This window comes from Salmo salar, chromosome 26 (genome assembly GCF_965601325.2).
Source record: "Salmo salar chromosome 26, fSalSal1, whole genome shotgun sequence".
In the NCBI taxonomy this organism is placed as follows: domain Eukaryota; kingdom Metazoa; phylum Chordata; class Actinopteri; order Salmoniformes; family Salmonidae; genus Salmo; species Salmo salar.
In genome coordinates, this window is record NC_138316.1 from 42,665,299 (window position 1) to 42,682,748 (window position 17,450).

The window sequence follows — 17,450 nt, forward strand, 5'->3', positions numbered from 1 at the left end:
GCTGCCCATCCCAGGGCTCTGCTGCTACTGTGGTCTGCCCATCCCCGGGCTCTGCTGCTACTGTGGTCTGCCCATCCCCGGGCTCTGCTGCTACTGTGGTCTGCCCATCCCCGGGCTCTGCTGCTACTGTGGTCTGCCCATCCCCGGGCTCTGCTGCTACAGTGGTCTGCCCATCCCCGGGCTCTGCTGCTACTGTGGTCTGCCCATCCCCGGGCTCTGCTGCTACAGTGGTCTGCCCATCCCCGGGCTCTGCTGCTGCTGTGGTCTGCCCATCCCCGGGCTCTGCTGCTACAGTGGTCTGCCCATCCCCGGGCTCTGCTGCTACAGTGGTCTGCCCATCCCCGGGCTCTGCTGCTACAGTGGTCTGCCCATCCCCGGGCTCTGCTGCTACAGTGGTCTGCCCATCCCCGGGCTCTGCTGCTACAGTGGTCTGCCCATCCCCGGGCTCTGCTGCTACAGTGGGCTGCCCATCCCCGGGCTCTGCTGCTACAGTGGGCTGGCATGTCATGAAGGGTTTATTCTGCTCTGAAATCAGCCGGGAGATAAGCAGGTACCTAGAGAAAGTCCAGAACATCCAGAGGACTGCCATTAAAAAGAAAAGGTCTGCTAGCATGAGAATATTCCCCCCCCCCCCCCTCTTGGTATTCATACACACTTGATATTGCCTAAGCATACCAATGAAAACATACTTTTAGGTGCTTGTGAGATGGGGTTCCAATGATCTTAATGCTGAATAATCATCACTAGCACCCTTTGTACTGCAGATGGTGGTTTTGGTATGAAGGCAAAGGTCGTAGGACATGAGTGCTTTTGCCTAAACGACGCTACACCTTTGTATTGAGAGATAATGACAGGAAATGAACCTAAACACTGCAGGATGTTCCTCATCCCTCCCCATGTTATCAGTAAAACAACACAAACCCTCTGCTCACATTTGAAAAACAATGTTAGGCCCACTTGTTTTGCTCTTTTCGCGGTCTCTTCATTATAAACTGAACTTGTAGTAGGAGATTGGCTTTAGCAGGCGTACTGTAGCCAATCCAACCACCCCCTTTTCTGTTTTCTTGCTGTTGTGTGAAGGGTTAAAGTATCCCCCCCTTTTTATACATGCACATTAAACTAACTGGCCAGCTGGTATGTTGGCAGTCTGTTGACGTTCCAAGGCAGAATGAGATACTCTTGAGCACGGTGTATCCTGGGTAGTTGTGAAGCAGCTGTTATTGCATCCAGAGATTTCTGACGCGTTAACAATGCAGCGCAGCTGCTGCCAGCATTCACCCGATGAGCAAACGCCTGTCATCGGAGCTTGCCTATGAGTGATGTCAGAGATGACCGGAGAAGCTGCGAGCAATTGGAACTCGCAGACCTCCCTCCTCATGGCTTCTGTGTTCAGTGTTTACAGTCCCGTGACCTCTGATCACAAAGGTACTTCTCAACACGTAAGCCCCTTCAACATATCGATTTGACCTCTGCTCCAACCAGCCAAGGTTAGACATGGACAGTTGAAGCAGAGGTCAATCGACATGTTGAAGGGGTCCATGTCTAACCTTGGATGGTTGGAGCAGAGGTCAATCTGTTTGAAGGGGTCCAAGGTTAGACATGGACCTCTTCAACATATCGATTGACCTCTGCTCCAACCGTCCAAGGTTAGACATACTATTATGTCTCTGTTGGTCTTCAAGGACTGTTTGTAAGTTTTGCCATAGCTCATGTTGCCTAGAAGCAATGCATTGTATTTCAACCAGCTTTTTGACTGATTTTCAAGTCTTAGCAAGCCTGGCATGCACCTGCCTCTGATCTATTCCTGGAACTTAAATGGCCTGAAGTGTTGGACAGTATATCTGATGACCGTTCTGTCAAGCTCGCCGTAGTCGCCTAACCCCACCTGGCTGGGCAGGTTGGGCCCAATATGGCATGTCGTCCCAACCCCTTGGAAGCCAACAAAACGCCACATGTAGTCCTACATCATCAGCATGCTAGCAGCAGCAGCTGCCCTCTTCATTTTGTCTCAACGTTGATGCCCAGTCAGTGTTTATAAAAAAACTCTGAGTGGAAGGGTTCTGACAACCATAAGGTGACCGGAGCCAAACCATCCACTCAGAGCAGAGGCCACTAAACCTGAAAGCAGTCCTTTCAGACTCCACAGTCCCTAGTGCCAGGGCCAGCCTTCCTCCTCCCACCTCTGATGGCCATTATCGGGACAGCATCGAAAGACAATGTAGCCCCTATGCTCCCAAGGGCCAGGTTGCCAAGGCTGGGGTGGAGGCCAAGGGCAGTGGATGTTCTCACATTACTGAGACACCCCCCCCCCCCCACCTTATCAAGGCTAAAGGCTAGGCTGTTTTAAGCTCAGTGGATAACCCCCCCCCCCACACACACACACACACATCTTTATTATTAAGGCTGTTTTAAGCTCAGACAGTGGAGAACCTACCCCCCCCCCCCCCCCCCATACACACATTTATCAAGGCTAAAGGCTAGGCTGTTTTAAGCTCAGCAGTATGCTTAGCAGCATTTCAATAGTCCTTCCTTTCCTCCTGTGTCTCGTCCCTCCCCCTTGGCCCCCTGGGAAGGCCATGCATCACCAGGATGAGGACGGGGAGTGGGCGTGAACTCTGGGCAGAGCGCCGTGGTGACAGATAAACTCTTAAAGCATACTGGGAGGGCATTTGGTCATGTGTGTTGGCTACAGATTGATGCACTCATTTTAAATGCAGGTCCCATGCCGCTGTGTCAAATTAAGTATCTTTCAATTCTCCGAAGCAGGACGTTGGCGCATTTTAAGCTGAAAAGCCCCCCCCCCCCCCCCCCACAATCTGTCAGGCATGGAGGGTTTTTATCCTCAACAGCCTTGTACTCCGTATCCGGTTTGTTGTCTGTTGTTTTGGAGTACTTTCCCTCTAAGTCTGTAGTTCAAGTTGTGGATATTACCAGAGGGATTAAATCTGGGAAACACATCCGTAGTCAAGCTGATTGCCCTTGGATTACACAGAGGCCCATCCATATCTCATGCACTTAAGTGGATTTGGGCCGAAATGATCCATGAAAACACTGCTACTGTCTAGTCCACTAGATATAGCCTAGTGGTGTTGTCTGAGCTGTAGTTTAGTCGTACATAATAAATGGGTTACGTTCACAAGTGAATTGAAAGATGCTACAGGTTTTTATTGAAGTGGCTCCTTTTCCAGAACCTTGAGGAGATCCGTTTTAACAGTCTGATCATATGAATCACAAGATGTGGATTCATGAAAGGTGGTGAGAGCGAGAACATGAATGAATCACAAGCAATGCGAAATAAGTTCTAGATTTATCCTTGCCCACTTGTCTAGTCACTATGGTGTTGTCCTGGTTTAGGCAGGCTGTGATTGGCTGGACTCAGTGAAGCCTAGTGGTATAGCCAGTAGCCATGCCACTGACTGAGCTCTGCCGGCAGCAAACCACCTAATAAGATACAATTATTTATAGTCAGGCCCTGATAAGATGGAGACAGTCTGCTTATCTTTCACTGTGCAGTCCCCAGGCTTCCTTCCAGAGTTCTCATCATTGTCAGAGCTCCTAGCAGCCCAATCATTCATCTCTACACTACGCTGACTTTTCTCCAAATATCAATGATACTTTTATTCATACAGCAATATTTTACATATGCAGAGGTCTGCCAAAGCAGATTTTTCACATGACATGACACTTAAAGTTGGTAACTGCAAGTGCAGAGTTGACTTTTACCCTCCAGCAGTTGATACTTGGAGAGAAGCATGTGTAGACCTATTTCCAAATGGAAGTCCTCTCTCTTATTGGAAAGTGTGTTTCTAACCCACCCCATACAGCTCATGTATTTGCAGCAACTATTGTTAGAACATGATCACCAACATATGATCTTCAGGGTTCATATTGTCAGCTGGGTTACTAACACCAGGCTGTTTTTAAAATGTATACAGTACCAGTCAAAAGTTTGGACACCTACTCAAGGGTTTTTCTTTATTTTTACTATTTTCTACATTGTAGAAATGATAGTGAAGACATCAAAACTATGAAATAACACATATGGAATCATGGATTAACCAAAAGAGTGTTCAACAAATCAAAATATATTTGAGATAGCCACTCTTTGCCTTGACAACAGTTTTGCACACTCTTGGCGTTCTCTCAACCAGCTTCACCTGGAATGCTTTTCCAACAGTCTTGAAGGAGTTCCCACATATGCTGAGCACTTGTTGGCTGCTTTTCCTTCACTCTGCGGGCCAGGTCATCTGGTGCAGCACTCCATCAATCTTCTTGGTCAAATAGCCCTTACACAGCCTGAAGGTGTGTTTTGGGTCATTGTCCTGTTGAAAAACAAACGATAGTCCCACTAAGCGCAAATCAAATGGGATGGCGTATCGCTGCAGAATGCTGTGGTAGCCATGCTGGTTAAGTGTGCCTTGAATTCTAAATAAATGACTGACAGTGTCACCAGCAAAAGAACACCCACACCATCACACCTCCTCCTCCATGCTTCACTGTGGGAACCACACATGTGGAGATCATCTATTTACCTAATCTGCATCTCATGAAGACATGGCGATTGGAAGAAAAAATATTGTTTTCTTGGCCCAAGAAAGTCTCTTCTTATTGGTGTCCTTTTAGTAGTGGTTTCTTTGCAGCATTTCGACCTTGAAGGCCTGATTCACGCAGTCTCCCCTGAACAGTTGATTTTGAGATGTCTGTTACTTGAACTCTGTGACGCATTTATTTGGGCTGCAATTTCTGAGGCTGGTAACTAATGAATTTATCCTCTGCAGCAGAGGGTCTTTTCTTTCCTGTGGCCAGTTGGTTTTTGCGACTGCACTTGAAGAAACTTTCAAAGTTCTTAATCTTCTGCATTGACTGACCTTCATGTCTTAAAGTAGTGATGTACTGTCGTTTCCCTTTGCCAAGAACAGCTCAAATAAGCATAGTATGGACTTGGTCTTTTACCAAATAGGGCTATCTTCTGTATACCACCCTTACCTTGTCGCAACAACTGATTTGGCTGAAATGAATTAATTTGTGGAATTTCTTTCCTTAACTTTTAACAAGGCACACCTGTTTTTAATTGAAATGCATTCCAGGTGACTACCTCATGAAGCTGTTTGAGAATGCCAAGTGTGCAAAGCTGTCATCAAGGCAAAGGGTGGCTACTTTGAAGAATCTCAAATATAAAATATATTTTGATTTGTTTAACACTTTTTTGGGTGGGATACTACATGTGTTATTTCATAGTTTTGATGTCTTCACTATTATTCTACAATGTAGAAATAGTAGAAATAATAAAAAAATAAAAACCCTGTGTCCAAACTTTTGACTGGTACTGTGAATGTTTTTCTTTATTTCCCCCTAACCCTACCACTCCTCCCCTAATTGGAGTAAACGAATCGACAACAACACTTAGGCTTCTACTTCCAGTGTATACGGACACTGTATATTTTACAATAGTTATATTTTGTTTGTTTTTAGGCCCATCTTTCAGCTCCCCTCCCATCTATCTCTGAACACCATCCAGTTTTTGTTTCTATTTAGTATATAGTTTTCAGCTGTGATGTTTAACAAAAGTTCTGAACCTTTCTATTCTCAGTGTCTACAGATTGTAAATAAAATAAACATTTTTTCTAAGAGCATTATTATATTATTGATCATTTGACTGACATTTTTAAATCACCCAGCACTCAAGGCTGTTCTTAAGAGAGTAGCCTATACTGCCTCATATCCTGTATCATATCATGCCTTTACTCTACACGCCTATTAGAGAGAACTGGAACTTCCTGACTCTGGTCACCCTTGTCTGGCTACATGCTTGTCCTTGGTGTAGAACTTTGTTGGAGACCATTATCGTTGTAATTTGACTCGGCGTTGCTAGGGCAGATTGCTCCCATTGTGGAATTAATGCGCATTCATTGTGCTGACCTTTAGCTGTGGCTGGATTAAGCTGAAGCATTGAGATGCTCTTGGAAGTAATGATTTTCTACCCTCTCTCTCGCCTCCTGTATTGTGGGAAGGCCGAGCCTTTGTCGTTGCTGCATCTGCAACTCCTAGCGCCGTAAGCTGTAATTAGTGAGGGGGTTTGCCTATTGATTTCTCTCAGGACGATGGAAATGCCAGAAACAACATGGCTGACGTGAGCCTCGTACCCGCGCTGATTGGCACTGTTAATTGGGTGAATGAATCGACGCGTCTCGTTCGCCTGGTAGACGTCTACTCCAGCCTTTTATCTAGTTTTGACCCTCACCTCAAAGCATTTCAAGTTCTTAATACCGTTCTCGTAGACAAGTGTTTAGTCCCTCTTTGGTTGTGGCTGTCTGTGATCCACTATTTGGAAACCACTATTCTAGTTATTTACTCCTTGTTCAACCTCCACCCCTGTGCTCATTTAAAATGGCCAATGCTGACAGATGCGCTATGTCAATTGGTCTATGCAAGCCTCTGAAGTGGTAGTTGAATGAATGTTTTCCATTCCCAACCCTCAAGCGGAAGCATCTGCAAAGGCGTACACAAACAACTAATTGCCAATGCTGCTCGTCATCACATTTACCATAATGCTGGTTCCTTTCCTCAAGTTAATCTGCATTCGATTCTCATCAACTCATCTGCAGATGTTCCTCAATCACCTTGCATCTTCTTAAGCGGTTTAGTCTACTTTGTGTAATCAATATTCCTTAATTGATCACCCGTGTGCTGTGGGGCCCAGACCTGTCATCTAGAACCGTGAGCTGGGGAGCCCAGACCTGTCGGCTCTGTCTAGAACCGTGAGCTGGGGAGCCCGGACCTGTCTGCTCTGTCTAGAACCGTGAGCTGGGGAGCCCGGACCTGTCTGCTCTGTCTAGAACCGTGAGCTGGGGAGCCCGGACCTGTCTGCTCTGTCTAGAACCGTGAGCTGGGGAGCCCGGACCTGTCTGCTCTGTCTAGAACCGTGAGCTGGGGAGCCCGGACCTGTCTGCTCTGTCTAGAACCGTGAGCTGGGGAGCCCGGACCTGTCTGCTCTGTCTAGAACCGTGAGCTGGGGAGCCCGGACCTGTCTGCTCTGTCTAGAACCGTGAGCTGGGGAGCCCAGACCTGTCTGCTCTGTCTAGAACCGTGAGCTGGGGAGCCCAGACCTGTCTGCTCTGTCTAGAACCGTGAGCTGGGGAGCCCAGACCTGTCTGCTCTGTCTAGAACCGTGAGCTGGGGAGCCCAGACCTGTCTGCTCTGTCTAGAACCGTGAGCTGGGGAGCCCAGACCTGTCTGCTCTGTCTAGAACCGTGAGCTGGGGAGCCCAGACCTGTCTGCTCTGTCTAGAACCGTGAGCTGGGGAGCCCAGACCTGTCTGCTCTGTCTAGAACCGTGAGCTGGGGAGCCCAGACCTGTCTGCTCTGTCTAGAACCGTGAGCTGGGGAGCCCGGACCTGTCTGCTCTGTCTAGAACCGTGAGCTGGGGAGCCCGGACCTGTCTGCTCTGTCTAGAACCGTGAGCTGTGGAGCCCGGACCTGTCGTCTCTGTCTAGAACCGTGAGCTGGGGAGCCCAGACCTGTCGGTGTAGAGCAGTAGGCTAGTGTTGGAGTGACTATCTGTGCTGTTTTTCTCCACATCCCAACACCTCTCTTGTTTGTATCAATGGAGCTCCCAGATAACACGTTGCATGTGTTTTTGTTGAAGATGTTGATCCACACATACGGTGACAGTAGTAGTGGTATAGCAGAAGCACACGGAGTATACAAAATATTAAGAACACCTTCATAAAATTGAGCCCCCCCCCCCTTCCCTCAGAACAGCCTCAATTCGTCAGGGCATGGATTCTACAAGGTGTCGAAAGCGTTCCACAGGGATGCTGGACCATGTTGACGCCAATGCTTTCTTTGCTTTTGCGGTATCCAGGTAGTCATACCTTCATACCGACCTTGTCATACGGGGATATTCAGTAATATCGGCACTGATCACAAGGGCCGTGGTTTTCAAACCCCAATAATACTCTGCAATCTGAGGATTAGCAATGCTAACAAGTACATGTAAAATCCCAGAGAATGCTAATGATCGCGTTGTAAACATTTTTGTACAGTTTCTTACTGAACTATACAAGCAACTCAAAAATGCTACTCAGTTTGCTACACAAAACAAATATTAGCCAGCTAGGCTCTTGATCCAAGAGGGGATTCTCTGCTGTTACCAAGTGAATGCTTGATTATTTTTTTTGCTGCATATTTAACTGTAAAACATTTAGCACATTTTAGACAAGTTAATAGTTATAGGATATCTAGCTGGCAAACATTTAGCTGTGAATTCTAATCTGTAATTAGATCACCTGGTGCATGCTGCACAACAGTAAAGCGACTCAAGGCTCCGGTCTGTCGTCATCGTCGTATGCTTGTAAACAAATGCCACGTGACTGGGGACTACCGTAAGCTTCATAATAATATGACGGGTAAAATGAAGAAGGCAATGTTCTTGATCACCTAACGTATAGCAGAAGTTAACTGCAGGTATTTACAACCAGTTGAGTTGACAGCCGTTTTACACTATTTTATTCATATAGAAGTTGTGTGTGTGTTTCCCCCTCCCCTGGAAAGCTATGAACTTTCACCTGGAATTGTTTATTTAAGTCTGAGGGGGGGGGAAAAACACTTTTCAAAAGTATTCATTCTCTTTGACTTATTCCACATGTTGTTAGTCTGAATTTCAAAATGTATATGAAAAGAAATGTTCTTGCCAATCTATTACATTTAATACAGAAATGTCTAATTTACACCACCATCACACCCCTGAGTTAATACTTTGTAGAAGTACCTTTTGGCAGAGACTAGTCTTTCTGGGTAAGTGTCCAAGAGCTTTCAACACCTGGATTGTGCAACATTTTATTTAAAAAAATATATATATATCTTCAAGCTCTGTCAAATTTGGTTGTTGATCATTGCTAGTCAACCATTTTTCAGGTCTAGCGATGGATTTTCCAAGTAAATTTAAGTCAAAACTGTAACTCTACCACTCAGGAACATTCACTGTCTTCTTGGTGAGTAACTCCAGTGTAAATTTGGCTTTGTTTTAGGTTATTGTCCTGCTGAAATGTTAATTAATTTCCTAGTATCTGGTGGAAAGCAGATTGAACCTGGTTTTCCTCTAGGTTTTTGCCTGTGCTTAGCTCCATTCAGTTAATTTTTTTTATCCTGAAAATCTTCCTTGTCCTTAACAATTACAGGCATACCCATAACATGAGGAAAATATGGAGAGTGGTGCTCAGTAATGTATTGTATTTTCCCCAAACATAGCACTTTGTATTTGGGACAAAAAGTTAATTGCTTTGCCACATTTTTTTGCAGTATTACTTTAGTGCCTTGTTGCAAACAGGATGCATATTTTGGAGTATTTGTTTTCTGTACCGACTTCCTCCTTTTTGTTGAGCCATCCTCAGTTTTCTATCACAGCCATTAAACTCCTTCCTCTGCGGCAAATGAAGTAGGAAGGCTGCCTGTATCTACAGTGCCTTCGGAAAGTTTTCAGACCCCTCCACAATACTTATGTAAATCTGATATTTCAGTTTTTCTATTTGTAATACATTTGCAAAAATGTATAAAAACCTGTTTTTGCTTTGTCATTATGGGGTATTGTGTGTAGATTGAGAGGGGAAGACGATTTAATCCATTTTAGAATAAGGCTGTAACGTAACAATGTGGAAAAAGTTCTGGAGTCTGAATACTTTCCCAAGGCACTGTATGTGTTTTATATACTTAATGTTGTCAAATGATACTATTAATAAGTCTCTGTTATCCCCTGTGCAGGCGTGCTGTGACCATGCGTTGCCTGGCGGCCCGGGTCAACTACAAGACCCTGATCGTCATCTGCGCCCTCTTCACCCTCCTCACCGTGCTTCTGTGGAACCGCTGCTCCAGCGACACCGCCCTGCGCTTCCTCCCGCGGGCCCCGCCGCCTCCCCCCAGCGCCAAGGGGGGCGATGCCAGCATTAGCAGCCAACAGCAACCCCCGCAGCCCCCGGAGCCGCCGCCCATAGTAGGCGGAGCTGCCGGCATCAAGTACGAAGAGATCGACTGCCTGATTAACGACGACGTCACGATAAAGGGTCGGCGGGACGGTGCTGAAGTGTACTTTCCTTTCAGCTGGCTGGAGAAGTACTTTGACGTGTACGGCAAGGTGGTGCAGTACGACGGTTACGAGCGCTTCGAGTTCCAGCACAGCTACTCCAAGGTGTACGCGCAGCGCGAGCCCTACCACCCGGACGGCGTCTTCATGTCCTTCGAGGCATACAACGTGGAGGTGCGCGACCGCGTCAAGTGCATCAGTGGAGTGGAAGGTGAGTCAAATCCCTTGAGGCGCCAACATTGATCTGTGACACTGTCCACGAGGAAAGGCATTTAATTCCAGCCAACCATATTACAACCAATATTTTTGATTCACCTGACGCACAGGAAATCAGAGCCTGTCTATCAATCCTTTAATCGCCTTAATTACTACTTATTGATCAATACCATCACGAATGTATGGCCTTATAAAATCTTATTTGTTTTTCCCAAAATTTTGTTTTCTCCGTTTTGGTTTTTCAAGGTTTCTGTAATTTTAAAAATAGAAAAATAACATAATGTGATCTTTTTTTGATTTTGGGTTGTAGTATGAACCAACGAGAGACTGTTTAGTTACCGACGTTTGTGTAGCGTTCATGTGGCTGCAGAGTTTTCAAAACAAATGGCCACTGGATTGATGCAAATGGTCATGATATCATTCTGCCAGGTAGGCATAGGCTACTTTGTGGTAGACATTTTAATTGGTAAGGTTTTTGGGAAAGCCTTTCCATCAACAGAAGATGGTTATAATTAGCATCATCCCTAACGGCTACACAATGTGCAGACATACGCTCGCCGCGCAGACTCGGGCATACGCTCGCCGCGCAGACTCGGGCATACGCTCGCCGCGCAGACTCGGGCATACGCTCGCCGCGCAGACTCGGGCATACGCTCGCCGCGCAGACTCGGGCATACGCTCGCCGCGCAGACTCGGGCATACGCTCGCCGCGCAGACTCGGGCATACGCTCGCCGCGCAGACTCGGGCATACGCTCGCCGCGCAGACTCGGGCATACGCTCGCCGCGCAGACTCATAAAGTTGCAGGAAAATACGAATCACTGATGCATTCTGTTCTAGTATTGTCTTGGGCAAATTAATGTGCTTTCTACTAAGTTCAATACATTTTTGAATATTGTTGAAATCCGTTTTAATATCTGGATTCCGTGATTCCGTCCTCATTCTCCGCAATGTGGATTTTTTTGGGCCCTGTGAATGGTCCCACCCCAAGACCAGGATTGGAAGAATTCTGTGAATAGTCAAATGTAAGAAAGCAAAGTAGCCCAACATTCATTGCCTTTGTCCTCAACTCCATAACCCCTCCTTGCAAGTCCATAAACAGGGACCAGGAAAATAACTACTAAAGCTCTATCACACACTAGTTTATACATGGCACGTCAGGGCCATGTAAAAGCAGTCTGAACGGACCCGTCTTAAAGGACAGTGTCCGTACGTGCTTAAGAGCCATTTAGCTGCACAGTCTACAGGAGAATTTTCCAGGAAACCAGGCTTGAGTAATCCACCACTGGCCCCTTGTGAATAATGCACCATCAATTGAGTTGCATTAAGCAAATGAAACTGGGATTTGATCGGGCAGATCACGAGACCTGATTGTGGCAACTTAATGGAGCACCATTTTGTGCTTGTACCGCTACGCAGGGGTCTCCTGTTTCACAACGTGGAGATGGTGGACTATTGGTAGACAATGGAGTGAGGGTCTCCATGTGTGGGTACCTGTGGTTTTAATCTCTGATCAGATATGTGTGGTGAGGATGTCGCTTATTTTCTGTGAGTGTTTTACACCTACAGCACCTGATGTCACAGGAAGGCTAAAAAGATAATTGACATCAACCACCCGGGCCACGGCCTATTCACCCTACTATCATCCAGATAGCGAGGTCCGTACAGGTGCCTCAAAGCTTGGACCGAGAGACTGGAAAAATCTCAAGCCATCAGACTGTTAAATAGCCATCACTAGCCGGCCTCCACCCAGTACCCTGCCCTGAACTTACTCACTAGCCGGCTACCACCCGGTTACTCAACTCTGCACCTTAGAGACTGCTGCCCTATGTACATAGACATGGAATCACTGGTCACTTTAATAATGTTTACATACTGGTGTTTTGTTGAGGACTTGTGAGGCATCTGTTTCTCAAACTAGACACTAATGTACTTGTCCTCTTGCTCAGTTGTGCACCGGGGCCTCCCACTCCTCTTTTATATTCTGGTTAGAGCCAGTTTGCGCTGTTCTGTGAAGGGAGTAGTACACAGCGTTGTACGAGATCTTCAGTTTCTTGGCAATTTCTCGCATGGAATAGCCTTCATTTCTCAGAACAAGAATAGACTGACGAGTTTCAGAAGAAAGTTGTGTCTGGCCATTTTGAGCCTGTAATCGAACCCTCAAATGCTGACGCTCCAGATTCTCAACTAGTCTAAAGAAGGCCAGTTTTATTGCTTCTTTAATCAACACAACAGTTTTCAGTGGTGCTAACAAAATTGCAAAAGAGTTTTCTAATGACAATTAGCCTTTTAAAATGATAAAGTTGGATTAGCTAACACAATGTCTACACTGTATTTCTGATCAATTTGATGGTATTTTAATGGACAAGAAATGTACTTTTCTTTCAAAAACAAGGACGTTTCTAAGTGACCACAAACTTTTGAACGTGTGTGTGTGTGTGTGTGTGTGTGCATATGTATGCGTATATATATGTAAACTCAGCAAAAAAATAAACGTCCTCACTGTCAACTGCGTTTATTTTCAGCAAACTTAACATGTATGAATATAAGATTCAACAACTGAGACATAAACTGAACAAGTTCCACAGACATGTGACTAACAGAAATGGAATAATGTGTCCCTGAACAAAGGGGGGGGGGGTCAAAATAAAAAGTAAGTCAGTATCTGGTGTGGCCACCAGCTGCATTAACCTCTATGGGCTAGGTGGGACGCTAGCGTGCCACCCGTGGTACACTCAATCAACAGCAGGTGCATTTCAAGAGCGGCAAATTTGAATCCAAATAAATGTCAAAATTCAAATTTTTCAAACATACAACTATTTTACACCCTTTGAAAGATAAACATCTCCTTAATCTAACCACGTTTTACGATTTCAAAAAGGTTTTACGGCGAAAGCATAAATTTAGAGTATGTTAGGACAGTACATTTACAAGAGTTGTGTGTAATGTTTTGTCAAGTCAAAGACAGGGTCACCAAAACCATAAAACCAGCTAAAATGATGCACTAACCTTTTACAATCTCCATCAGATGACACTCCTAGGACATTATGTTAGACAATGCATGCATTTTTAGTTCTATCAAGTTCATATTTATATCCAAAAACAGCGTTTTACTATGGCATTGATGTTGAGGAAATCGTTTCCCTCCAATAACCGGCAGTCAAGTCAGCGTCACAAATTAAATAATTAAAATTAGAAAACATTGGTAAAATATTATATTGTCATTTAAAGAATTATAGATTTACATCTCTTGAACGCAATCAACTTGCCAGATTTAAAAATAACCTTACTGGGAAATCACACTTTGCAATAATCTGAGCACTGCGCCCAGAAAAATACGCGTTGCGATACAGACTAGACGTCATGTTGGGGAGATCTAAAATCGAAAATACTATGTAAATAATCCATTACCTTTGATTCTCTTCATCAGATGTCACTTCCAGGTATCACAGGTCCATAACGAATGTAGTTTTGTTCAAAAAAGCTCATCATTTATGTCCAAAAATCTCCGTCTTGTTAGCACATGATCTAAGCCAGCCGGACTTCTCGTCATGAACGAGGGGAAAAAATATATTTCCGTTCGTTCAAACATGTCAAACGTTGTATAGCATAAATCATTAGGGCCTTTTTTAACCAGAACATGAATAATATTCAAGGTGGACGAATGCATACTCTTTTATAACGTATTGGAACGAGGGTACCCAACATGAACTCGCGCGCCAGGTGTCTAATGGGACATCATCGTTCCATGGCTCTTGTTCGGTCAGATCTCCCTCCAGAAGACTCAAAACACTTTGTAAAGGCTGGTGACATCTAGTGGAAGCAATAGGAAGTGCCAAAATATTCCTCAGCCCCTGTGTTTTTCAATGGGATAGGTTTAAAGGTAATACAACACATCAGGTATCCACTTCCTGTCAGAAAATGTCTCAGGGTTTTGCCTGCCAAATGAGTTCTGTTATACTCACAGACACCATTCAAACAGTTGTAGAAAATTTAGGGTGTTTTCTATCCATATATAATAAGTATATGCATATTCTAGTTACTGGGTAGGATTAGTAACCAGATTAAATCGGGTACATTTTTTTATCCAGACGTGCAAATGCTGCCCCCTAGCCCTAACAGGTTAAGTACTGCAGTGCATCTCCTCCTCATGGACTGCACCAGATTTGCCAGTTCTTGCTGTGAGATGTTACCCCACTCTTCCACCAAGGTACCTGCAAGTTCCCGGACATTTCTGGGGGGAATGGCCCTAGCCCTCACCTGCCGATCCAACAGGTCCCAGATGTGCTCAATGGGATTGACATCTGGGCTCTTCGCTGGCTGTGTCAGAACACTGACATTCCTGTCTTGCTGGAAATCACACACAGAACGAGCAGTATGGCTGGTGGCATTGTCATGCTGGAGGATCATGTCAGGATGAGCCTGCTGGAAGGGTACCACATGAGGGAGGAGGATGTCTTCCCTCTAACGCACAGCGTTGACATCGCCTGCAATGACGACAAGCTCAGTCCGATAATGCTGTGACACACCGCCCCAGACCATGACGGACCCTCCACCTCCAAATCGATCCCGCTCCAGAGTACAGGCCTCGGCGTAACGCTCATTCCTTCGACGATAAACGCAAATCCGACCATCGCTCCTGGTGAGACAAAACGGCGACTCGTTAGTGAAGAGCACTTTTGCCAGTCCTGTCTGGTCCAGCGACGGTGGGTTTGTGCCCATAGGCAACGTTGTTGCCGTTGATGTCTGGTGAGGACCTGCCTTACAACAGGCCTACAAGCCCTCAGTCCAGCCTCTCAGCCTATTGCAGACAGTCTGAGCACTGATGGAGGGATTGTGCGTTCCTGGTGTAACTCGGGCAGTTGTTGTTGCCATCCTGTACCTGTCCCGCAGGTGTTACACGTGGTCTGCCAATGCGAGGACGATCAGCTGTCTGTCCTGTCTCCTTGTAGCGTTGTCTTAGGCGTCTCACAGTACGGACATTGCAATTTATTTCCCTGGCCACATCTGCAGTCCTCATGCCTCCTTGCAGCATGCCTAAGACACGTTCACGCAGATGAGCAGGGACCCTGGGCATCGTTCTTTATAGTTTTTTAGAGTCAGAAAGTGTCTAAGTTTTCATATCTGACCTTAATTGCCTACCGTCTGTAAGCTGTAAGTGTCTTAACGATCGTTCCACAGGTGCATGTTCATTACTTGTTTATGGTTCATTGAACAAGCATGGGTAACGGTGTTTAAACCCTTTACAATGAAGATCTGTGAAGTTATTTTTACGAATTATCTTTGAAAGACAGGGTCCTGAAAATGGGACGTTTCTTTTTTTGCTGAGTTTGTGTGTGTCACACTCACACTAACATTGCTCGTCCTAATATTTCTTAATTCCGTTCTTTTACTTTTAGATCTGTGTGTATTGTTGTGTATTGTTAGATATTAATGCACTGCTGTACCTATGAACACAAGCCTTTCACTACACCCGCAATAACATCTGATAAATATGTGGATGTGACCAATAACATTTTGAATTGTGTGTTCTATTTGTCTATCTTGTGGGTTGTGAAGTATGCTTCGTGTTGGTGTGTGGGTAGGTGTGAATATGTCGCCTATAACACACGACAAGAAAAGAGCACAGTATCTCAGAAGCTCACACACATTGTCTGCCTTTGTCCTCAGTGCTCCACTTACTGAGCCGGAGTGTAACCAAGCGTCGCCCTACCTCTGTGTTCGTCCCTGTCCTTACTGCGCTGCCAGTCCACTTTCATTTATCTTCTCTGTTTAAACAAGAAATTCTCCCCAAGGATGGCCTTGGGTTTTTGTTCTGCCGTGACTATAGCACAATGGAGAGAGCAGGTTTCCTCTGCATCTCTCTCTCTCTCGCTCTCTCATTCTCTCGCTCTCGTTCTTGTGCTGTCTCTTGTTCTCTCCTTACTGGAAGTCACAGCGATACTGCCAAGTGTGGAAGGAGAGAACATCTCTCATGTTCCTTCCATTTATCTCCTTGTTATTACTCTCCTCTCTGATGCCTCTCCCTGTCCTGTCTCTCTCTCCCTAGGGGTTCATTTCATCATATGCCACTTTCACTTTCTTGGCTTATTCAAATTCTGACCGCATAGCAGGCGTCATGCTATGCGTCATATTATTCTACATGGTATTTATGGTCATTTGCATGGTAGCTGCCATGTGTTGTTGCCTAACAAGTAGTATTTACTTCTCTATGGATGTGGTACCATTTTAGTACCCTGTAATATTAATTAAATAGAAGGTGGATTTGACTAGAACAGAAAATCATGATCAAGAGCCATTGAGATTAATCAGGTATGAACAGAATTTTTTTTTTGCCCTTCCACATTGTTTTAACTCAATCAGACATGGCTTGATAACCACCTGCTTTTCTTAGGGAAATTACAGATCCTTTTGGATAATCAGCAGAATCCAGTGAAGTTTGTGTGATGGCTAAATAAAAATGTTCACTTGTTCTGTGCTGATGTGATTTCAGGCTTGATTAACAAGACACATCCCATTTACCAACGGCTTGTAAGACGTGCATCACCTGCCCCTCCACCTAAATGCAATTAGACTTTACATTTTTTTTTTTTTTTTACTGTAAACATAATCATACTTGATTTGTTTGTAAAGCCAATTAAAAAGGCATTGGAACTCTAGTTTGGAGGCCTTGTTAGTGTTGGAATTGACAACGAATGATGCTAGCTTTAAGAGAATGAGAACTGGGCCAGCTAGCCTTTTATAATGAGGACTGGGCCAGCTAGCCTGCTATAATGAGGACTGGGCCAGCTAGCCTGCTATAATGAGGACTGGGCCAGCTAGCCTTTTATAATGAGGACTGGGCCAGCTAGCCTTTTATAATGAGGACTGGGCCAGCTAGCCTTTTATAATGAGGACTGGGCCAGCTAGCCTGCTATAATGAGGACTGGGCCAGCTAGCCTGCTATAATGAGGACTGGGCCAGCTAGCCTGCTATAATGAGGACTGGGCCAGCTATAATGAGGACTGGGCCAGCTATAATGAGGACTGGGCCAGCTATAATGAGGACTGGGCCAGCTATAATGAGGACTGGGCCAGCTAGCCTGCTATAATGAGAGTCGGGCCTTAACTAAAGTCATTACTGATAGGCACCTCTTGTTAAAATGAAAGCCCCCATATA

The 17,450-nt window shown here is 45.3% G+C and overlaps 1 protein-coding gene across 1 annotated transcript in view; it reads left to right on the top strand.

Annotated features, from left to right (window-relative positions):
• Window positions 1–17,450, top strand: part of LOC106562708 (D-glucuronyl C5-epimerase B) — an 81,034-nt gene that overhangs the window by 42,013 nt on the left and 21,571 nt on the right. Inside the window, exon 3 of the mRNA XM_045708959.2 lies at window positions 9,759–10,288. Within this exon, the coding sequence (XP_045564915.1) occupies window positions 9,772–10,288 (517 nt within the window). The 5' untranslated portion in view covers window positions 9,759–9,771. The remainder of the gene's footprint in view (window positions 1–9,758; window positions 10,289–17,450) is intronic.